Source organism: Arachis ipaensis, chromosome B8 (genome assembly GCF_059453495.1).
Source record: "Arachis ipaensis isolate K30076 ecotype BB chromosome B8, ASM5945349v1, whole genome shotgun sequence".
Taxonomy (NCBI): Eukaryota; Viridiplantae; Streptophyta; class Magnoliopsida; order Fabales; family Fabaceae; genus Arachis; species Arachis ipaensis.
Window position 1 is genome coordinate 118,122,178 of NC_142443.1, and position 24,683 is coordinate 118,146,860.

At 33.6% G+C, this 24,683-nt stretch overlaps 1 protein-coding gene and 1 pseudogene across 1 annotated transcript; both read left to right on the top strand.

The window, feature by feature from the left end:
• Window positions 1-2,935: 2,935 nt before the first annotated feature.
• AGL26 (tRNA (cytidine(34)-2'-O)-methyltransferase) lies at window positions 2,936-14,093 on the top strand. The gene is made up of 7 exons (XM_016315444.3): window positions 2,936-3,242; window positions 3,373-3,491; window positions 4,882-4,950; window positions 5,064-5,122; window positions 5,599-5,659; window positions 5,743-5,796; window positions 13,478-14,093. The coding sequence occupies exons 1-7, from the start codon at window positions 3,095-3,097 to the stop codon at window positions 13,754-13,756; spliced, it is 789 nt and encodes a 262-aa protein (XP_016170930.1). The 5' UTR covers window positions 2,936-3,094; the 3' UTR covers window positions 13,757-14,093.
• A 2,708-nt stretch (window positions 14,094-16,801) lies between these two features.
• LOC148549394 (uncharacterized) lies at window positions 16,802-18,687 on the top strand (annotated as a pseudogene).
• Window positions 18,688-24,683: the final 5,996 nt, after the last annotated feature.

The window sequence follows — 24,683 nt, forward strand, 5'->3', positions numbered from 1 at the left end:
CATAGTAAAGCTATATCCTGGTTTTGGTGGCTCGTGGGTTTTACTTCTCTCATTGAGGAGGTTTTCCACGTTAAAAATCTTGGTGTGTTAGCTTGTTTCTAATTTCTGGTTTATGTGATTTTTCCGCTGCTATTGGGTATTATTGTGCTGGTATTAATACTTGTTGTGAGTGAATATTGTTGCTCCTCTGATTCTTGCAAGTAAGAAATTGTGTGTTTTATTCCTATCACATAGCAGTCAAGAAAATTTACACACATGACATTCCACGTATAAATGTGATAAGCAACCAAAAAAAAAAAATTTCTATATATTTCAATTGCAAACGAGATAAAATTATAATTGCATTCTAATGTATCTAATTGGTTAATATAACAAAGAAAGTGCATTGGAAAACTAAAAAAGAGATTGTTTATAGTATAATTTGAATCAACTTTAAATATAAAATTGATATAATTTATTATGATTTAAATTATAAAAATTCAATATTACTATATAATTCAATTACATTCAATCCAATTGGATTCAAACTCAGTCTTATGCATTGGGTTTGATCACTTTAAATTATATCCAACCCAAATTAATCAATCTAATTTAAATTGTAATAGTTTGAATGAGACTACATTAAAATATAAGATAAAATCAATACAATGTAATTGCAATCGTTTGAATTAGATTGAGTTGATGAATTACAATATGTATTCAAAGGATTACAATTCAAATCATAACAAAATTTTATCAATTTTAAAATCAATCCAAAATGTATTATAAACAGTTATTTTTTTTTTTTGGTTATCCAATGTATTTTTTGCTATTTTATTGGTTTTATCTTGTTTACATTGCCAACAAAATAAGTAGCAAAATTTGTTTAGTTATCTCATATGTAAATGATACAAAAAAAATTATTTTTAAACTTGTCTTGTGTGCAAATGAAATACATAATAAAATTTTGGTATTTTTCACATAGAGTAATGTGAACATTTGTATAATTTCTTATGTATTGTGCATATGTTACCACAAAAAATGTAAATATATGCTTAAATATATAAATATGAAATTTATTTTAGGATAAACATCTAAATTGATGATCAAATAATTTTGAATCAAATATTTTACTTTTCAATAAATTTTTATTATTAGTTCAGAATTATTCGTGGTTAGTTTCTCTAATATTTTAAAAAAGGATTAATTTATCTAATACCAATATATTTTAAGAATTTAATTATTTTAAAATAAATTTATTTGTCTAATATATATTTTAAAAATTTAATTAAAATTTATTGAAAATTAATTTAAGTATTTACTCTTTATTTTATTTATTTAAAAGAATCCCATTCTAAAGTTATAATATGTAACTCAATTTAATTGTAGATAAATGAATTATGGCATGTATTGTAATATACTAAACTAAATTCTTTTTTAGTCACAAAAAAAATATTAAATTCTTTTTTTCTTTTGAAAAAAATATAGATTAAATTAAACCTTTATTTTATAATGAATTTTCGCATAAAAAATATTTATCTGGCTAATTCTTTTTTATTTTATTTAATTTTAAAGAAAATGGGCTATTTTCTTGTACTTTTTTTTTTTGGGATAAGTACTTTTTTCGTCCCTAAGGTCTGAGGTCAAAATCAAAATCGTTTCTAACCTTTTTTTTCTTATTAAAATCATCCCCAACGTTCAAAAACGCTTTAAAATCATCATTTTTCAAATTTTTGGATCAAAATACCCTCATCATCATCATTCTCCTCTTCACCTTCCTCATCCCACCACCTCCACTACCACCACCACCACCACAGACACAAACACAAACACAAACACCACTCCCTCACCCCACTCCGGTAACCCCCCACCCCCTCACCCCTCATCCCTCACCCCCCACCCCTCACTGCCACCCCCTCACCGTAACCCCCCACCCCTCACTGCCTCCCACCCCTCACCCACCCCCCACCCCTCACCTCACCCCCCCCACCCCCACCCCCACACCCCCACCCCCTCATACCTCTCTCTTCATGGTCATCATCATCAACAAAAAATTCAGAAAATTCAAACAACATGCACAACAAATTTTACAAAAAATTCAGTCACATATTTCACCAAAATTTCAGCAACAACAATACTCCACAACAATTCAGTTCACAGAAGAAGAAGAAGAAAAAGAAGAAGAAGAAGTGGTGGTGGGGTGGTGCGGTGCGGTGCGGCGGCGAAGCGACGGCGTGAGGCGCGGATCTGGCGGCGAGGCGCGGCAGGGCACGTATCGGGCTGAGCACGGCGCGACGGCGGTGCGACCGGACGGCGTGGAGCGTGGCCCCTTCCCCTCCGATTTTCTTCTCTCCCCCTCCTCCCCCTCCCTTTTTCTCGCGGACTCCCCCCTTTCTTTCTCTCTTCGGTCCCCACCCCCTTTTCTTCTTTTTTTTTTTATTTATTTTATAATTATTTTATTTTATAATTTTTTAATAATAAAGGGTAATTTGGTAAAAAAAAATTAGAAGTAGAAAATGACGATTTTATAATGTTTTGTAATGTTGAGGATGATTTTAATAACAAAAAAAGATCAGGAACGATTTTGATTTTGACCCCAGACCTTGGGAACGAAAAAAGTACTTATCCTTTTTTTTTTTTTACCAAAGATAGGAGATTCAAACCCGTAACCTCTTAATTGAGTATGAGGAGACTATGTCATTTAAGCTATAACTCATTCGTCTATCCTCTTGTACTTGGATTCTTTTTATATATGAATAAAATAAATATTTTGTATACCAAATATATGTAATACAATAAATTTACATATTTAAATATTGGTATTTACTTACATTTGATACACTGCATTTGAGGTGTGTAAGAATTTTATTTAGTTTTATATGTGTAAATTATCTCAGAATTACGTATATTAAAAAATAAAATATATGTATTTTATTTATATAAAAAAATCTCTTATACTCAAATTAAAAAGCTAAGAAGAAAAAGAAAAATTTGAACACAAAAAAAAAAAAAAACAGGTTACCTCTTTTGAAGACGCGATAAGAGATTAGAAGGGAAAGCAGGAAGAAGCAGAGCGTGAGTGAGTGAGTGTGGGGGGTGGTGTCAAGTGTCAACAATGGACATCAACGGTCTTAAATCCCTTAACATACCAAACCCTTCTCGTTTCCGCCCAAAACTTCCCCTTGTTCGCCGATTCACTTTTCTTCACTTCAGACCCAAACCCACCACTTTTCTCTCTCTTTCTTCGCCATTCTGCTCTCTCAGTAGTCCCTCTGTCTCACACACTCCTTAATTTCAGTTTTCTTGCTACTCATATTTCATTTCTATGCTTCTTCCTTCCATTGAGTCCAATTGTCTACTTATTTATTTATTTATTTTTATTATATGTTGCAGATGCGAATGATGCCGCTGAGATAAACAAGGAAGGAACTTTGCCTCGGGGTGTTGGAGAGGCCTTGAATGGAGGAGCTTCACGTTCCAAGGTTCTTCAGGTTGTGCTTGTGTCCCCTCAGGTACGAATTTAGATGACAGTTATTACTGGTAGTTGTTCATCATGGAAATGCTATCTGTTTAGTTGACTTCGGAGCAATAGTAAGTTAGTTAGTTTGTTAGTTTGTTACACAACCAGTTAGTTGAATAGTTGGTTAGTTAGTTAAGTTTATGTGTTAAAGCTTTTAGCTTATGTGATTAGAGGATGTATATAATTTCATCAATGAGTAACAGAGACACTTCTTGAGCATTTCATCACTTTTCCTAATGTATGCTTACTCAGTTAGGCCATTTCTTTTGCGTAACAAGAGTTTATTGGGTTAATTAGATTGGAGAAGCTTCAGCCGTAACTGTATAGCAATTGCACGCACGGCCAAATCCCATATGGAGGACGGTGGAATTAGGCGTGAAATGTTAGGGTTAACTATATCAGTTAAAAGTTCAATCAGGTAGAACTTGGTACTTGATTAGTCTTGAGCCAAATTAGATATGCTAAAGATTTGTACGTCATAGATTGGCAATGCATGAATTTAGGGGCTGTTTTCAGGTATGCATGATTAGATGAGTGGGGAACTTTTGTGGATAGTATGCACCAACATGTTTTCTTTGCTTATGTTCAAATTGGATCAAATTATGTTGTTCATGATATGTGTTAAAACTCTTGCTTACATTGCATTGTGCACAGTTTATATTTCTTCTCCATTTTAAACAATAAGGATAGTTGCCAAGCTGCATGGTCTTAACATCTATTCAAGTTGCAATAGAACTTCATAAATAACTATGTCCCTGATAACTGGAGTGATCAATCACATAATTCGATCACTTTCTAGTTTAATTATTTGTTAAATGATAAGAATATGTTTGAAATGAAATCAATATCATGGCAAAAAGAAAAACATATTAAGAAAAGGAATGAAATGTCTAATCCTCTACTGGAATAAGTGCTGTAAACTAAGACAAGTTAGTGATGGATATTATATTATCTCATTTTTTTTGTTTACTTTTTCCCTCTTAATTAGAATATAATGCTACTGTTCTGAAAATGTAGGATATTCTTATCCATATTGTTTATATATTAATTGCATCTGAATTTTTTTATTCATCTTTTGGCATTGGCCATGGTTACTGTCAGGAGAAGTGTAAAGCAAGCTAAAATAATGTTAGTAATGCAAACCATTGGTTTTTTTTATTGTTCTTTGTTATTTTTGTATACACTAAAATCGGTCAGTATGAAACAAATGGAGTTGTATCTATCAAATCCTTCACCTAATTCTCATCACTAGTTGGTTAGATTTCCTTGAAGAAATTTGAAAATTTAGCATATAAATTGGCCTTAGCACAGATTCTGATAGCTTCAGTTTTGTACTATCTAAATTACTGACAGTAATTCAGGTCATGTTTTCCTCTTGATAGATTCCTGGAAACACTGGATGCATTGCTAGATCATGTGCTGCATCAGCTGTTGGATTGCACTTAGTTGGGGTGAGGATATTTTCTCAGTCTAACTCCAATTAATCATTTTTTAAAAGACCATTTTATTTTCACGTTTTTTGGCAAATTTATCATAGCATCTGTATTTCTCTATCTTTTTTCAGCCATTAGGATTTCAGGTGGATGATTCCAAATTAAAGCGCGCTGGACTGGATTATTGGCCGTATCCATGGTCATTTGCTTCTTTATGATTGTAACTTTTATAGTCATTTGCATCTCTCCTGATAATCTAGAAAGGGTGGAAAATATTTTACCATCTTGGCTAGTCTGCAGTTATCCATGACTGTTTATCTTAAATCAAGTTCCTCAATAATCAACAGCTCTTGTGTCCTCCTAATCTTATTTTGACTATATGAAGGCAGTTGAGGAGCGATAGATATAGACTTTTCTCGGAGGTGGAATACTGCTTCCCGGATTTGGTAACAACTAAAATGAATACATCATACTTTTCTAACATAGAAAAAAGGACCCTAAACAATCATATGTTGTTTTGAAAACACTTCTCTTTTGGAATTTATATCACAATTTCCCTGATTTTTTAAAAGTGGTCAAGGCTGCATATGTGATTCCGCTCTAGAATGTGTTCAGTGCACTGAGCTGCCCTTTTATATGTTTTCCATTATGGACATAAAATTGCAGATATGTGGTTGTTAAAGTTCATGACACTTGGGCAAGTTTTCGTGATTATTTCAGGCAACAGGTAATTATTATTCCTGCAATTTAAATTCCAAATACTTGCATCATACTTTTCCTTTGATCACATTTTGGTATTATCTAATACAGGAAGGACAAAAGCGGCTTCTAGCATTTACAAAGAGAGGAACAAAAGTTCATTCTGTGAGTTTTTCATACTAATTACATATTCCTTAGTGTTAGTATAACCTGTGTTTTTTGTTATTAATTATTTCGTTTCAATATATTTCTGTTATTGCATCAGAACTTCAAAGAACATTGTCCACTAAAGAAGTAAGTGATGCATTCATAAAACACTGCTAAAAATTATGCCCTTTGTTCCAACTCTCTAATAGTCTAATCTGTGACTAATGAGAAAATGTGCGAAGAATCACTTGGCAAAAGAATCACATCATAAGGCAGTTTAAAATAATATAATGAATGAGTGTGAGTAGCCTGATGCTGAAGATTGTATTTGATATTAATTATATTAGAGCTAAGCTAAAGAAAATCGAATATACAACTCTGTAGCATAAGTCCATACCACAGCATTCATACAAAATAAATTTGAGAGGCTACTCAGAGAGTTTGTTTTCTTCTTTTGGTTAATTTTAGGGTTATCCAATAGAAGTAGAAGTGTCAAAGCTGAATAATTTAGGGATGGGTTGAGAAAAATAATCACACTTGCACTCTTTGGCTCATACAAGTCCCCAACAAGTCCTCCTTTCCAACTTTTTCCTTCTCTTGTTATTTTTTTCCTCCCCTATTCTGAGTTTTTTTTCTCCCTTTCTTCTTCCTCTCCTTCTACCTTTTCTTTTTCCTTTTTCTTTCTCTTCCTCCTCCTTTTTATTCCTCTCCATCTTCCTTCATTTTCTTCTGCTTCTATGTTTCTTTTTCTTTTTCCCTTTCCTCCTCCTCCTCCTCCTTCCTTTTTCATCTTATGTGTTTTTTCTCTTTTTCTTTCTTCTTCTTCCTGCTCCTCCTTTCCCTTCTCTTTTTCTTTTGTTTCCCTATCACTCTCCTATGTTGTTTTGTTATAATTTCTATGTTATTTTTACATAATTTCTGTGTTGAATTTGAGAAATTTCTATGTTGGATTTAAAAAAATAAAATAAATAAGAGACATTAGCTGTTATAGTACTCGGTTGAAGACTTGGTTACAAAATCATTTGTTAAGCTAGTATCTCTGCTTTTTTTTCGAGTTGAATCTTAAAGTGCTCTTTGAAATTGGCCACTTGCACCGAAAAGATCCTAAAGATTCCAATTGCACCATAAAGGTCCCCGAAATTAAAAGAATTGCACGACGTTGGTCCCCACTTCCTTTCCCTCAAATTACTCGTCATGCTGTGAGTGATCTGACACATACTCTTTCGCGCTGGAGTAGGTGAAACGACGTTGCTTTAGTTTCAAGGCTAAATGCCTGATGAAACGTCATTTAACCTTAATGAACCACAAAAAGTCTTATGCCCCACAACAAAAAGTCTTATGCCCCACAAATAAATGTATGATCATTAAGGTTAAACAATGTCATTTCATCAAATATTTAGAGCCAAAACTAAAGCGACGTCGTTTTGTCTAGTCCAACGTGGAAGGGATGTGCTAGGTCACTCACGGCTTAAGGAGTAGCTCGATAAAAAAAGAGTGAGGGGCTAACATGGTACAATTTTTTTAATCTCGAGAACGTTTATGGTGCAATTATAATCTAGAGGACTTTTTCAGTGCAAACAGTCAATCTCGTGGACCACTTTGAGGCTTAACTCTTTTTTTTTTTCCAAGATGCCACTATTTCTAAACTTTTTATTTAAGTGTCACATTTCAAACTATTTACTTAGGTGCCATCATTTTGCCACCGTGGCACCTTCTATTTTTTGTGTATTGACTAGGAGGCGCCTAAGCGGAACACGCCTTTTTCCCTTTGTGAAAAATTTAGCAGAGCTTAAAAGATTTTTTTTCTTTTTCCAAATAAAAAAAAAACCATCTTCCTGCCGTGATAGATAACTAACTCATATACCTTCCCCATGGAAAACGCTAATCCATGGGTAGCAAAAAGAGAAATACTAGAGGGATATCAGAATTTATTGTTTTTTGTCATCACTTTTAGCGTTAACTCAATTTCTTTCGTTTATTAATTCAACAATATATTTTAACTCACACTTTTAAACATTGATGGTTAATTAATGGTCAAAAACAATAAATTTTGATGACTCTCTAGTATTCTTTTAGCAAAAGTACTAATAAATAGATTTAATTTTGATGTCTGTCAGTATAAAAGAAGTTTTACATGTGCATCCAATCACATAATGTCACATTATAAAAAGAATTATTATTTTCATTAACTACGTGAATGGTCATTCAAAAAGACAGATATGATTGCGCGACAACAACAAACAAACAAACAACAACAAAGCTTTGTCCCATTAGGTGGAGTCGGCTATATGAATTAAACAACGTTATTGAGTTCTATTATGTATCACGTCTATAGAGAGACCGTTTATGTGTCGATCTCGTTTGACCACCTCATGGATGATCTTCTTAGGTCTTCCTGTGTCTTTCACCCCTTATCCATCTTCCATCTCATTCGCCCTCCTGACTGGGTGCTCTGTCGGTCTTCTTCTCACATGTCCAAACCATTTGAGACGTGATTCTACCACCTTTTCCACATTAGGTGCTACTCCAACTCTCTCTCTTATTACTTCATTCCTTATTCTATCTAATCGCGTATGACTACTCATCCATCTCAACATCTTCATCTCTGCCACATTTAACTTATGTTCGTGTTTTTCTTTGGCCACCCAACACTCTGTACCATAAAGCATTGTCGGTCTTATAGCAGTGTGGTAGAATTACCTTTAAGTTTTAAAGACACTTTTTTATCACGTATAAAATCAGATGCACTCCGCTATTTTGATCAACCTACTTGGATTTTATGATTTACATACTGTTTAATCTCTCTATTATCTTGTATGATGCACCCAAGATACTTAAAATTTTTAACTTTGGCGGCCGAACTTACATTCCATATATTCCGTCTTTCTACGGCTTATGCGCAGACTATACACTTCTAGAACTTCTCTCCATAAATCTAACTTCTTATTTAGGTTTTCTCTTGACTCTCCCATAAGGACGATATCATCGGCAAAAAGCATGCACCATAGCACAAGCTCTTGGATATGCTCTGTGAGTACTGCCAAGACTAATGTGAAAATGTATGGACTTAAGGATGATCCTTGGTGTAATCCTATACTAATAGAAAATTTTTTTGTCACACCATCTTGAGTCTTTACACTAGTTGTAGCCCTATCATACATGTCTTTAATTGTACGAATATATGCGATTTTTATTCTCTTCTTTTCCAAAACCTTCCATAAGACATTTCTTGGCACCCTATCATACGTTTTTCCAAATCAATAAACACTATATATAGATTTTTTTTATTACTACAATACCTCTTCATCATCATTCTTAACAGGTATATTATTTCAGTAGTGGATCTGTTTGGCACAAAACCAAATTGGTTCTCTGTTACTTGTGTCTCTTGTCTCAACCTCCATTCTATCATCTTTTTCCATAACTTCATGGTATGACTTATGAGCTTGATCCCTCTATAATTTTTGCAACTTTGTATATCTCTTATTCTTGTAGATAGATACCAAAGTATTCTTTCTCCACTTATCTGGCATCTTTTTTTGACCTTAAAATCTCAATAAAAAATTTGGTTAACCAACTGATGTCTTTCTCTCCAAGACTCTTCCAAACTTCAATTGGAATATATTATCGGGTTATACTGTCGTGTCATTTTACTTCCGTTTTAGAACAACTTTTATCTCGAAGTCTCGAATCCTTTGAGATTAGTCGAAGTTTTGATCTTCTTCCCTCGTACATAACCAATCAAGGCTCGGAAGAGTCTTATGTTCTTCATTAAATAACTCGTAGAAGTAGTTCTTCTACCTTTCGTTGATCTTCTCCTCTTAAGCCAAAACATCTCCGTCTTTATCCTTTATACACTTAACCTGATCCAAATCTCTCGTTCTTCTATCATGGCTCTTTCTGATTCTATATATACCTTTTCTCATTCCTACGTGCCTAAAGACTGGTAGAGACTTTCATATGCTCTTGTTCTAGCTTCACTTACCGCTATTTTTGTCTCTTTTTTAGTCGCCTTATATTTTTCGCAATTATCTGCATTGCGGTACAAAGACCATTCCTTAAAGCACTTCCTTTTGTCTTTAACTTTTCTTGTACACTTGCGTTCCACCACCAGGACGCTTTGTCTCTTGGTCCTATTCCTCTAGATTTACTAAAACTTTCTTTTGTTCTTGGTCATCTCCCTCTACATCTCTTCCGTGCTTCCATCCTCATCCCACTTTGTCTCTTCTCCTACCCGTTTTAGAAAGCTTCTTTGTTCTTTACTTTTCATCCGCTACCACCTTGTCCTTGGGTTTTTCGTATGATGTCTTTTCCTTAACTTTTGCTCAACGCGAAAATCTATGATGAACATCCTATGTTGTGTTGTTAAACTCTCTCTCGGAATAAGTTTACAATTAATGCAAAATTTCCGGTCGACTTTTCTCAACAAGAAGAAGTCGATTTGAGAGTTTGTCATGCCACTCCTATATGTTATAAGATGTTCGTCTCTCTTTTTAAAACATGTATTTGTGATGAGAAGGTCAAATGTTGAGGAAAAGTCCAAACTAGTTTTACCCTCGATATTGACCACCTCGAAACCATGGCCTCCGTGAATACTTCCATACCCAGTCATTTCTCTTCCAATATGGCCATTTAAATCTTCTCCTAAGAAAATCTTATTTTGCGAAGGTAATTTTTGGACCAAATTCTCTAAATCCTCCCAAAATCTTATCTTGTGTTTGCTCGTTTGAACCTACTTGCGGTGCATAGGCGCTAATTACATGAAAAGTACCTCTTTCCACTACAAGTTTGATAGAGATGATCTGATCTTCCACCCTTTTGACATCCACTACGTCCTTCTTCCACTGTTTATTCACGATAATACCTACCTCATTCCTATTCTTCACATTTCCTGTATACTAAAGTTTGAACCCGGAAATATCCAATTCCCTAGCCTTCGCACCGACCTATTTTGTTTCTTGTAGGCACATGATGTTAATCTTCCTCTTTGTCATGGTATCCACCACCTCTATAGATTTTCTTGTTAGAGTGCCTTTGTTCCATATCCCAAATCTCAACCTTCTGTCGTTCCGACCTTTATCTTTACCTTTTTCTTTGTGAACTAGCTTATTTACCCTCGTTCGTTCACAAAAACGCGGTTACCCTTGCTGATTTAACATTACACCCGGGCATTGATGCAGCGGCTCTTGTTCATTTGACACTGTGTGTACGCGAGCCATAAAGCGCGTTGCTTTTGGGAAACGACTTAACTTAAGCGCAATAACGTCTCTGATCCATGTCATGAAGATTCGACTAAGTTTTTATGTTAGCTGTCAAAGGCCTAACACAACCCTTCTCCTTTATCTGGGCTTTGGACCGGCTATGTACTGCAGGTGTAATATTGGCGGAGTTATATGATTGCACGACTGTATAAAATATTTTACATTGTCAGTGCATCAAAATTAAACTCTAAATATAATGGTACAATTAAATGTATTTATCAATCTAACTAAATTTATAACAAATAAAAACTATAGACACCAAAAGAAATATACAAAAAAAATTATACAATGCATTATAGCAAAATATAAAATCTTGGTTAAAGAAAATTCTTATGATAAATTACAATACTCCTATTAATTATCATGATATTTTACCATCATCGATTATCTTGATATTTTGTCATATCATCAATTATCTAATAAAATATTGTGACAAAATATTATGATAACTGATAGACTGTATTTTATCATGATTGAAATCTTAATGCACGAGTGTTAGTAAAAAAAAAATACCAAAAAAAAATATAGTACTCTCATCAATTATTTGATATTTTTTATTACATAATAAAAAATATTAATGAGAGTTTTATATTTTATTATGATTGAGATCTTAATATAAAGGTATTACTGAAATGCAAAAAAAAAAATGCCATAGAAATACATAATTTTAGTTAAAGAAAATTGACATTATTGTCTAAGGTTGTGTACTCAAACTGCTTGTGGAGATTAGGATTGAGTGGGGGGACCAAGCTCCTATAGTTAGAATGATAAATATATTTAAATATGAGATTATATTTATATTAATATTAGTTAATTATTGATTATTAATTATTAATTATGTTAGATAAATTAAAAGACTATTAGTTTGTAGTTTGTACAAGTTGCTGGAGGCGCTTTCACGTTTAACGATTTTGAAACGTATTCAGCGTATCCAAAGTGGAAGGTGCTAAAGGCTTAGCGTTTTTGCTATTGTATGCGCTTCCCTGTTTAATATTTTTCACGTGAAAGGCTTGTTCAGTTTAGGCACCTCCTAGTTAGCGCGCTAAAAAAGTACAAGGTGCCACCGATGACACCCGGGCAAATAATTTGAAAAAGGTCGCATTTTGTCTATAAGTTTTAGAAATAGTGATATCTTGGAAAGGAAAAAAAAAAAACTTATTTCTCATTTACGTTTTAAAGAAAGCAGTAGGCTAAGATTGATTTAAACAAGAGCTAGTTTTAAGGCTGCATTTGGAAGAGAGACTGAGAATGAAAGATAGAGATTAGAAGACAGAGACTGAATTAAGTCCGTCTCTATATTGTATTGGTTTAAAAATAGAGTTATGTTTTAGTATCCTGTTTGGTTTAAAATAAATATATAGACTGAAATAAGAGAAATCACCAAGATACCCCTATTTAAAAGAGAAGTTATTCTTATAAACAAGACAGGTTGAAATTGTTGAATTCCAAATCAAACAAAACACAAATTTATTAATTAAACCCTTTTTATTATACACAGAAAGAATCAGAAAACACCAAAAGTTCAAAAATAACACCACCCTAGAACCCAATTCAGCAGAAAGATTATATCTTTGAAAACAGAGGAACAAGCACCTCAATCATTAGCATCCTCAAAAATCTTGCATGTTGACTTTGCCAACCTCCACATAAAAGAAGTGTTTGTGTGTGTGTGTGTTTTATTTTTTCAAAAAATAAAAAAAATTACAAAAAAAAAAACTTGTTTGATTATTGTAAGCCAAGCGTGTGTGATATTTCATATATATGTGTAAAGAGGCATGGATTTTGTGCTTGGAAAGTTTGAGAGAGAAAGAAAGAAAGAAAGAGTGTGTCTTGAATGAGGGTAGATTTAGAAAAAAAATGTTATTAAAGTTTCAGTTTTCATCCCCAAAAATTTCAGTTTCCTATGTTCTTACTTTTTGAAGGTACCAAAGAGACTGAAATTTTGAGTTCTGAGACCGAAATTTTAGTTCTCATCTCTGATCACCAAACATGATATTAAGTTCCAGTCCCCAGTCTTAGTCTCAGTTTTTGCAAACAAACACAGCCTAAAAGATGTGGTTAGCTACTAAACATTTATATTAAAGTTTGACTCATTATACTACCCTTGATTGGAAAAACACCTCAGCTTCTTACATGGATTACTCTATGAGCTTTTGTTAGACATGGTTCCCACAATTTATTATTAAAATTGTCCCCATTCACATTGAGCATTAGTCTACTACTTTGGTTAATTGTGCCACAAAAGGAATTTGGGGAAGAAGACTTCAGTACAAGGTCAGGTAATCAATTTCTTATGGTTAGGGATGGCTAGCAATATTGCAAGAAAACTTTACTTATTATGCCTCAAAGGGATTATCTGTCGTCGTTTCCGAAACAAATCATTCTTTGCAGAATGCAAAGGTCAGTAATTATATTTTTGCTTCCTTCTTACCTTGCAGGAATTTTCCTACAGAAAAGGTGATTATCTTTTGTTCGGTTCAGAAACCAGTGGACTGCCACCTGAAGCCTTGCTAGATTGCAAAACTGAACCATTTGGCGGGGGAACTATTCGGATCCCAATGGTTGAAACTTATGTCAGATGTTTGAATCTTTCTGTAAGTGTTGGCATAGCTTTGTATGAAGCTTCTCGACAACTAAACTATGAGAATCTTCAGCTAGCTTCAGAAAGCTGTATGGATACTGAGGAATCATTTATTACTGAAGACATTTTTGCTTGATAATATACTTATTCATATATTTAGTTTAACATAGGTAGGAACATTCCTTTGGAATTTACTTATAATGAAATCTAGTTGTGTCTCCTTGGCTAGGTACATATTTAGTTTATTGAGATGGAGAATGTGTCCCGTTCCCATATTCAATAGTGAAGTGGAAAGTTGGGACTCAGAGAATAGTCCCACATAAGTACCCAAATTCCACACACAAAGAACTATAATTTTTAATATTTTGATCCTGTAGAGAATTATAGCAACGGTGTTTTGTACTTCTGTATGTTTAAGTATCTCTGCCCTTGCCATTTATTATTATGGAAATTCTCACTTTTCCAACTCCAAATTAGTGAGCTAGGAAACTAGAAATTGTTAGGATTAAGGCCAACAGCTTTACTCCTTGCTTAGTTATTCATTTAAATGCATGGTATTTTGGGAATTTGCTTCTAATAATTTAGCTGTCATAGTTTTCATCGATAGAGGCTATAAACATATATTTGCAAATCGGGGGTAAAACATTCACAAATAATTAGATGGTGTTTTCCTTTGTCGAGTTAATAGTTATTCTGGTATCTAAGGTAGCGTTTGTTTTGAGGTACTGAGACAGAGACTGAGAGACTGAGACTCAGTATTGTGTTTGTTGGTTCAGAGACTGATACTAAAATTTCTGTCTCTGTCTCTAAAATTTCAGTATTTCAGTACCTCCAAAAAAGAGGGACACAGGGGACTCAAATTTTTAGAGATAGAGACTAAAACTTTAATAACATTTTATACCTAAAATATTTTCATTTCAATTAATTAATTCCAATTTTACCCTTTGTGCAAATTAAATTAAAGTTTTATTCTTGTTTTAATTCTTGTCTCCCATTTTGCACCAAATAAAATACTGAAATTTATTTCAATTTCTGTCTCTTAGTCTCTGTCTCTCAGTATCAGTCTTTCTGTCTCTGTCTCTCTACCAAACGCTACCTTAAAGATTTTGATTTTGACAAAATAATTCCTAAATAGTAATGATAAAGTGATTTCTAAAAAATATATTTAGTTTTATAAAATGATTCAAATATCTAGTCAATAGTTAATTTTTAATAAAATTACTAATTTATTTTCTGGTATTATAATTACAAATCATCACTCATACTCCACCCACATTTCTTTGCCCATCTCATTACTCTGTTACTGTTTCAGCTGGTTAACCAACCTCACTCATTGGCATTATTATCACCACCATCACCCCATTCACTAGCATCATCAGCATCATTATCACCACCATTACTCCCACCCCACCTTATTTCTTTGCTCTATCCCATTCTTCTGCCACCACCAGGGACGGACATAAGGGGGGCGAGTGGCGGCCTCGGCCCCCTAACTTTTTTTAATAGTAATAAGTTATTATGTATAATTTAATTTTTCTTTTAAAATATTTAGTATTTAATCTAATATAAATAAAAGTTCAGTCTAATTTAAATATTAATAATTTTTAATATTTAAAAAATAAGTAACAATATTAAAAAAATCTGAAAATGATATTATTACTAATATTTTTTAATTAAATAAAAATTTTTAAATCTCATAAAGTGAATTCTTTTTTTTTTCTTGTGGCCGTTTTTTTATTCGTTTGGTATTAATTCTCTCTGTTTCAACTGCTACAGTTAAGAGATCTTTTCTAACTATGAATATTGTCAAAAAATAACTTAGAAACAAAATAAAAGATGAATTTCTTACTAATTGTCTTTTAATTATATTGAAAAGAAAATTCTTGAAAATTTTGACACAAATTTTATTATTGGTGAATTTTATGATACGAAGAATCGACCACTTCGTTAGTAAAAAGTATACACATATTTTTTTTACTTTAAAATATATTATCTATCCGTATATTTTTATAATACATTTTATATTATATAATTTTTTTACATAATTTTTAATATTATATGTGTTATTGGCCCCCCATAATATCATTTCTGGATCCGTCCCTGGCCACCACTCCATCCTACTAGCCTTACGTCCTCACCCATTGGCATATCAACATCATCACTACTACCATCAACTGCTACCCACATCATTCCTTTGTCCCATTCCACCCCCTTGGCACCTCCTCATCTCATCCCTCACTTATTATCACTATCAGCACCAACGTACCTCACCCCATTGCCGGTTTGCCGCTACTCATCACCTACCACCATCACCCAATTTCTACAGTGAAATACCCAATCCTAACTCTTTTATCATTCCTGTACACCCAAAATATCATCAACAACAATGTATTCAAAACATAAATTGAAAACAAGAAATAAATTGAAATTCAGAGGGAGAGAAAGAACGATAGAGGAGATAGAGACATATCATTAAGAGAAAGAACGAAAGGACCCTGTAATAGTTCTTCCGTGAAATGTAATCGAGAAATCCTATATGTAACAGTAACTCTCTGACGTGGATTCAAAAAATTTGATGAGACAACTAGATCTCTGCACAATCATAAAAAACGTTGCCATTTTGATGCACCATGAAATCAGATTCTAAGATACATTTTTCATTCTCTCCCTGACATATCACACACTCTCACTCTTTGCCCTCATCTCACACATAGAATTACCATAAACCCTAGAGACTGTCAAACTTCCCGCCAGAAACGACAACGAAGGAGAGTCGGCGAGGGCGAGGTAACTGCGCAGTAATGTGATGTTTGCTAACGGAGGTGGTGACGTGTTGTTGATGGAGCCGCACTTCCGTTCTTGGAGGTTAGTTTCTTCAACCGTTTGTAAACCACATCATTGTGGTCCTTCATTTGTTTATTTGAAGCAAGTATTCTTCCCATGGACCACCATAAAGTATGATATGCATATTGTTTTATGTTTGTAAAGAACAGTCACTTTCACTAGGGTTGGATTATTACTTCAAGTAAAACTTTTTTGTCTGTTTTGGGTATATTAATGTCTGTTAATTATAATTTATTTGTCACTTACTGAGTAAAGTTTATATATTTCATATGTTTGTTGAGATTATACCAGTATTTCACCATGGGGGAGGGGGTGGTTTGAAAGAGATAAAAATGGAATGGTTTGCTACCTTGATGGTAAAGTGGAGAGATTTCCCAAGTTGGACATTGACTTTGTTAATTTTAAGGATTTAGAGGAGATGTTCAGAGGTCTAAGGGTATACAGAGTACAAGACTATGTATTGGCAAGACCCCACTGCCCCTGACCTAGAGTCTGGCCTCCACATTTTGAAAGGTGATAAAGAAATTAACCAGATGTGTGATAACAAGATGGCAAATTTGGAAACTGATGAGTTGTTTGTGTATTTTGATCATCCTATGAGCCAGCTAGTTGTGAATGAAGCAGGAGATGTTCTTGTAGAGTTGAGTGATTCCTCCACTGATGATGACTATGAGAGCACTGAAGATGAGGCTTATAAGCCTCCCCCACCTAGTTATGAGATACTAAGCAGCAGTAGTAGTGAGGAGTTAAGGTCAAGGAATAGGCCCAGGAATAAGATTAAGAAGGATACACCCAAAAAGAAGACAATGACACCTAAGAAGAAGAGAGCAACACCTAAGAAGAAGAATGTGACACATGTGAAGGAAAAAAATAATGATGATGATGGCCTATCTCCTAAAACCAAGTAGAAGAAAAATAAGAGATATGTGGGGAGGACAAGAAGGCATATTTTGGATAGGGATGAGGCTGTGAATGGGCCAAAGTAAGGGCAACATGCTGGAGACAAGGGTCCAAATTGTAATGACACTATGGGTGAGGATGAAAGCCCAAATAAAGTGCCTAGAGCAGGGGCTAATGATGAGCCCATTATGGAGGAGGTAGATTCCGATATTGACAAGTCATATCAGTATGAGTTAGAAGCATTCAACTCTCCAATTTCTTCTGATGATGAGGGCAGGAAGCCTAAATTTCATGAATTTGATAATGAAACTAGTTATGGTGAAGTGGATTTCGAAGTTGAAGAAATGTTTGACATTATGGCACAATTCAAGCAAGCATTGAAGGACATGTTTGTTTTTGAAGGGAAAGAGTTAGAGTATATAAAAAATGAAAAGCATAGAGTGAGAGCAAAGTGTGCGAAAGAGGGCTATCCTTGGCTAATCCTAACTTCCTGGAACAGCTAGGAACTGTGTTTTCAAGTCAAAACATATGTTAAGGAGCACACTTGTGGTAGAAATTTTTACAAGCAACATGGCAAGTAGATCATGGGTTACAAGCAAGCTAGTGAAGAGGTTAGTCACACAGCCGCAACTATCACCTAAGGAGGCTTTAGAGCACATGAAAGAGAACTATAATGTCCATATCCATTATAAAATGATCAGCAGAGCTTTGAAGGCAGCTAGAGAGGAAGTTATAGGAAATGAAAAGGAGCAATTTGGGAAGGTTAGAGATTACTTGTGTGAGCTTCATAGGAGTAATTCAGGGTCAACAGCTATAGTGGATGTCATCCGCCAACCTGAATCACCACTGGTGTTTGACAAGCTATACATATCATTGGATGCATGTAAACGTGGATTCAAGGCAGGATGTCGTCCTTTAATTGGGCTAGATGGCTATCACCTAAAGGGTTATTTTGGTGGCCACCTCCTTTCAGCCGTGGCTCAAGACACTAACAACCACTTCTTCGTAATTACTTATACTGTGGTTGACAGTGAATGTACTGAAATATGGAGGTGGCTTCTAACTCTCCTCCAGGAGGACCTAGGCTCATGTATTGAATTTGGCTGGAATTTTATTTCTGATCAGCAGAAGGTATGCTAATTATTTATGTGTTAATTATTTTTGTGTTGATACTGAATTTTATTTTATGTGTTGTTTTATTTGATACCCAATCTGAATTATTAATCCAATGATTGTGTGCCTATTGTGTGGAAGGGATTGGAGGTTGCTCTTCATGAAGTTATGGCAAAGGCGCACCACAGGAACTATGTCCTCCACATCTGAAAAAATTTTGTTAAGCAATGGAAAGACAAACAATCCAAGGGTTTAATGTGGCAATGTGCAAGGAGTACAACAACTCCAGAGTTCCGTGCAAATATGGACAAGTTGAAATCGGTGAACCAGCTAGCTTGGGAGTATCTCTCCATATTTCGTGAATCTGCATGGACTAAAAGTTATTTCTCTCACTATCTGAAGGTTGATAACATCACTAACAATATGTGTGAGGTTTAGAATGCTAAGATTGTGGAGTATAGGAGCAAGCCGATTTTGACAATGTGTGAGGATTTGAGATGTTATATAATGAGAAAAATGGCTGGACATAAGAAGAGGTTAAGTAATTATCATGGAAAATTGGCTCCTGCGCAACAGCAAAGATTGGATGAATTCATTAAGCCTGAAAGCACTAAGTGGACAGGTGAGTGGACTGGACACGATGAAAGAGTTATCTTTGAGGTTCAAAGACGCCAAAACAAGCTTGGAGTGAATCTAAAGGAAAAGACCTGTACTTGTAATTTATGGCAGCTTACTGTTAATTCTATAGTAATAGTAATTTGTAGTTTCTACTATGTAACCATGTAATAAGGTAATTTGTTGCAGGCATGCCATGTAAACATGCAGTTGCTACAATCTCAAGGCTGCTGAAGCTTAACTTGAAGCCTGAAGATTTTGTACATGAGTGACTTACCATGGATGCCATGCGTGCCACTTATGGTGTAACAATTCAACCTGTAAATAGTGAAAAATTTTGGGAGACATCAGATGTTCTTAGGCCAGTGGCACCTGCCATCAAGAGACCCCCTGGTCGTTCTAGGAAGAGAAGAACTGTTGATCCTGTGTCTGAGAGCCAACTAACAGGGAACAAAGTGAAGAAGGCCTTCAAAATGACATGTAGCAAGTGTGGGGAAAAGGGTCACTATTATAAGATATGTAAAGGAGCTCCAAGGGATCCCAATTGGCAACCAAAAAAGAAGAAGGCAAGACAATTAAAGGTACAATAATTAGGCTAGTATTAGGATTTACAAAGATTTAATTGTCTTATAATGTGAGTATCGAAGGGGTTTATGTGTCTTACAAATGGTTTAATTAGGGGTTTATGTTCCTTAGAAATAGTTTAATGAAGGGTTTATGGTCTCCTAAATGTCTTATTATTTTTTACAGGGTGATAACCCAGCTAATGTTGCACCTAAATCTGGGGCTGCTCCGTCTGCAGTTTTAGATCTTGTGGTTAGTTCATAACTAATTTATATTATCAAATTATGGTATGACTTAAAATAGGATACCTAACATTATGCAAAAATTATAGGCCAAAGCAAGGAAGCATAAAAAGAAGTTATCAAGAAATGTTACTACAATGACACTTCAATAAACAGGAGAAAAAATTTCAGTGTCCCAGTCTGCTCCTACGAATGAGGTAATAGTAGTGAAAAACATAACATTGTGACTGAATTTTTAGTGTCATGTTTAAATTCTAATTCACATTATGTTTCGTCAAAAAAACAGGCTCAAAATATCAATAACCAAAGTAGTGAAAATGGAAATGGATCACAGGCACCAAACACAGCCATACCTAATCCAACTGCCCCAGGCCCAACCACAACTACAAGCAACCATGTCTTGCAAAATATGATCAACGGTCCACAAATTTCTGCTCCATTCAGGAAGAAGCAGCCAATTCGTAAGCCATTGACACTTCAAGTTCATGGGTTGTTACTTCCACTCACTATGCCCACAAACCAAGCTCCATTAACCCAACCAAGGATGGCTATAAGATCAACTAAGTCCATTGGAATTTCTCTCGAGACACAGGCGGCAACTAGTGCTGGCACAACAGCTAGGATGTTCCAATTCATCCCAACACTAGGATTCAAACAAGGAATCAAGGGACCAAGCTTCGGAGCACCAGCAAGCTTTAAGGAATTTGGAACCGATGCACCACCTTTCAGAGCTCCACGGAAAAAATGAGGGCTAGATAGTTATGGCTAGTATTTTGTAACTCATATCTGAATGCAAATTGCATAGTGTTGGTTAAGTATTTTGGAACTTCTAGTACTTGAACACTTTAGATTATCTGTTTTGTTTAGTTACCAAGAGATAGTATGTAATGACATGTAGGTGTTGCCTTTGTGAGATGTTATTACATGCCGTAAGTAGTTTGCAACTTTCTATATATTGTAATATTTGTGTTTCAGGCTAAAGATTTTCATTGCTTATTGAATTTGGTTTATTCTTGATTCAATAAAATTGTATGAAAACATACTTCAAATAACAAAACACTGAGAAATTGTCTCTTCAACTCAAAACAGTGAAAAATATTAGAAGACCATAAATCACATTCTTACTTGCAATGTAACTCACAACAAGCTTTCAATCATCAAAATCTAACAATTTTTACATCTCAGTCACCATCCTTAATGTGCATCTAGCTTATAACATTAATATTCAAAATAAGTTATAATTTGTTACATCCTATTAGGTTGAAGTGCAGTAAAAAAGAATCCAAGAGTAAAAAAGAATCCAAGAGTAACGGCAATAAAAAATGCCATGATAATATATCTATTTTGTCTTGTGTAACTTCTTCTTTGAACTCCATCATATAGCTTAATCTCCATTTCTTTAATTTAGTCCTCCAACTTCTTTAATCTACCATGAACTTCCATCTTCTGTACTTCCACCACCGTATAGTCAGACTCAGTTTTGAGCTCATCCAACCACTTAAAATATTTGTAATGTGTTGAAGGAGTCTATAATTATGAACAGTTATTTTTAATCAATCTAATTACAGAGAAGATTGTAAGATGGAGTGAATACTAATGTACCTTGAAATAACTGCAACCAAAGAACAACCTATTTGGATTATTTGATGTGGTAGATTCAAAAAGAATCGCATAAGCTCCATAATTGCAGGTTGGATATGTGAACTTCTTCCTCGTCATGCCAATATTGCCAGCGTTGTTGCTTGAAGAGCCCAGCAACTTCTCTTTCCATGAATGACGGATTGAACCTAATGAATGCTCTTCCATGTTCATCACTAAAGGTAGGATTTGATATCTAGGGTTCACATTAACATTTGGGTTTGCTCTTATTAAGAACAGGAATCAAAACTGCAGTATTTTTTATGACTGTGTATAGGGTTTTGGTCCTATCCACCATAGTCAGTCCACGTATAAGAGTGACCGGTACATGTAGACTCTTTTGGTCACTTTTAACCAGAAAATCAACAAGAGGGTCCTTTCGGTCACACGGAGAGAATGGATAAGGATCGCGTTGTTATTTTCTAATAGTTAGGGAATGCCAGGTCTTTTTCATAAATGGTTAGGGACCAAAAAGGGATTTTATTAAAAAATTTAACAGTTGATTAGGTATATAATCATTGAATTAACGTTTGAGATATTTTGTCAAATGGCATATATTTTTTAGTAGTCATTTTGTTATTATCATCTTGAGTATCATTTTATAAAATTAAAAATATTTTGAGTGCCACAATAATTATTTATTCTTTTTTTTTCTTTTGTTCAACTTTGATCAAAATATAAATTAAGAATATCCACATTTGTTTAAAAATTTTAATTTGGAGGGCAAAAATGTCAATTTTATAAAAGAATAAAGTTTTTATAAAGTGAGAAAATTAATAAAGTAAAAAAATTGATAAAATGATAAAATGAGAAGTTAATTATTTTGAAATTAAGAGAGTGAGACTCACATATGATAGGAATTACGAATTCAATGTGATTAATTCTTTATTTTATTACTTGAGAAATGTTAGATGATCATCAGAATTTATTATTTTTGGTCATCACTTTTAGTCATCAATTAAATTCTTTTAGTCTAACAATCTAACAACATACTTTAACCCATACTTTTAAATAGTAACTGGTGACAAAAAAAATAAATTCTAATGGTCTTATAGTACTCTCCTTATTATTTTATCAATTTTCTCGTTTTAGAAGATCTAAATTCTACACTTAAAAACCAACTTAGGTTAATTCATTGACCAACAACAAATTTTTAAACTAAATTTTAACCTATAATAAATTAGTTTTTGACCTACTAAATTTAGAATATACCAAACACAAAAAAATCTTTATTTAAAAATAATTAACCCTGTCTTTTTCACTTTGTCAAATCTCATAATACCGACGAGCTTGATCCCAATCTTAATCCCCTCTAACATGGCACTTTAACGACCACATCATCATATTAACTTACCAACTAGACAAATTCCATTAAAAGTTCACTACTTCACTTTAGATTTCATAGATGGCCTAACAAACATGGTCAGGACCGAGTTGTCCTCATTTATTTTTCAGGAATCACGTTGATTTTTAGGGTTTGTCAAAGTGGAGTTTAAATGAAAATGATTTTATAGAATTGATTTTGGATAGAAATGAGTTTATTTTAATATGATTTATGTTTGATAATTTTATACAAAAATTGATTTTGATAAAATAAATATTATTTGAATAATATTAGTTAAAATCACTTTTAAATAGATAATTACTAAAAAGAACATGACATTAAATTATAATGTTATTTTTTAACTATGTTTAATTATTATGATATTTTTTTTGATATATTTTTTATATAGTATTTTTTTCTAGGACTCTTGGTACTATTATTTAATACGCTATTATTATTATTATTATTATTATTATTATTATTATTATTATTATATCTAATGGAATCAATAAATGATATTATAAAAAGATAATAATAAATATAATACACAAGAACTATAATTATAAAAGCAAAAATGTTAGGTGTCCAAGTCTTTTGAGTAACCAAGTTAGAGTTAATACTCAAAATGGTCTCTGAAATTTGCTAGTAGCCTCAAAGTGGCCCCTGAAAGTCCAATTGACTCAATTTGAACCCGCAAGTTTTAATAAGTGACTCACGTTAGCTCTTCTATTAATCTCCATTAACGAAATGCTTATCTAGAACGTTAAGTGACACGTGGACCATTACGTGGCTCGATAAGACTTTGCTGACATGGAAAAAATTAGTTTAGACTCAATTTAGCCCCCTTTTAATGAACATAAAACCCTAATAAATGCCAAAGTCCCAAATTGAGATCGTTGTTTGGGTGTTGGAGAAGATGACAGGAAGTACTAGCCAAGATTCCGGAAAGTGCAATAGGTCTCATTCACATGGAAGTTTGGAAAGGAATCAAAATCGAGGTAGAGCTGAAAAGATTCCACAATGGTGTAGTTGTGGGATGCGTCCCGTTCTTTGCTGGTCTGGAACAGAGGCAAATCTGGAGAGACTATTTTTTGGATGCCCTTGTAAGTTTTTGAATTACTTCCTTCTTGAATTTACCTCTTCCTTTTCTAATAGATGCTTAATTTATTTTGTGGTTCTTATTGTGACAGACCTCTAGGAAGAAATGGTGTGAATTTTTTGTGTGGACAAATGGTGAGGAACAAGAAGACATGCCTAGGAGAAATAAAAATGAAAATAGCATTGAGCATTGAAAGATGAATGTGGGTTGGAAGATTAGTGCAATAGAAGTTGAAATTAGGATTTTAAAAGTATGGGATAGTATTTTGAGTTTTTGTCTTGTTTTGTTTGTAGTTATAGTCATTAGCTATGGTTTGAGTGTAAGAAAGTGATGAATAAAATTTAATTAATATCCTTATAATCATATTTTTTAATAGAAATCTGCTTTGTAAATTGTAAACTGTGACTATACCTACAATTTCACTGAAGATATTACAAATATGTACAATTCTATAAATTAGAATTTGTGACTAAATCTGTAAAATAAAATGGTAAACACAAAGATAAACAAAAGACTAATTAAATATTTTACAAATATGCAAATAAAACTAATGAATCAACTTGTCATATATATACTAAATCTCTAAATTGCAAAATAAACCTTGATTCTAAATTATAATAATACTTACACAAGAGAGAATTAGAAAAAAGGCATCAAATAATTAAAGTTGACATTGTTCAAATACAAAAACAGAAAGAATTGAAAAATATAAAATGATCATTTC

Excerpts from the sequence above, each read along its gene's own strand:
- AGL26 (XM_016315444.3), top strand. The coding sequence starts at position 3,095 with ATGGACATCAACGGTCTTAAATCCCTTAACATACCAAACCCTTCTCGT. Across the intron at positions 3,492-4,881 it reads TTGTGCTTGTGTCCCCTCAG|ATTCCTGGAAACACTGGATG; the intron begins GTACGAATTTAG and ends TCCTCTTGATAG. Across the intron at positions 5,123-5,598 it reads GCTGGACTGGATTATTGGCC|ATATGTGGTTGTTAAAGTTC; the intron begins GTATCCATGGTC and ends ATAAAATTGCAG.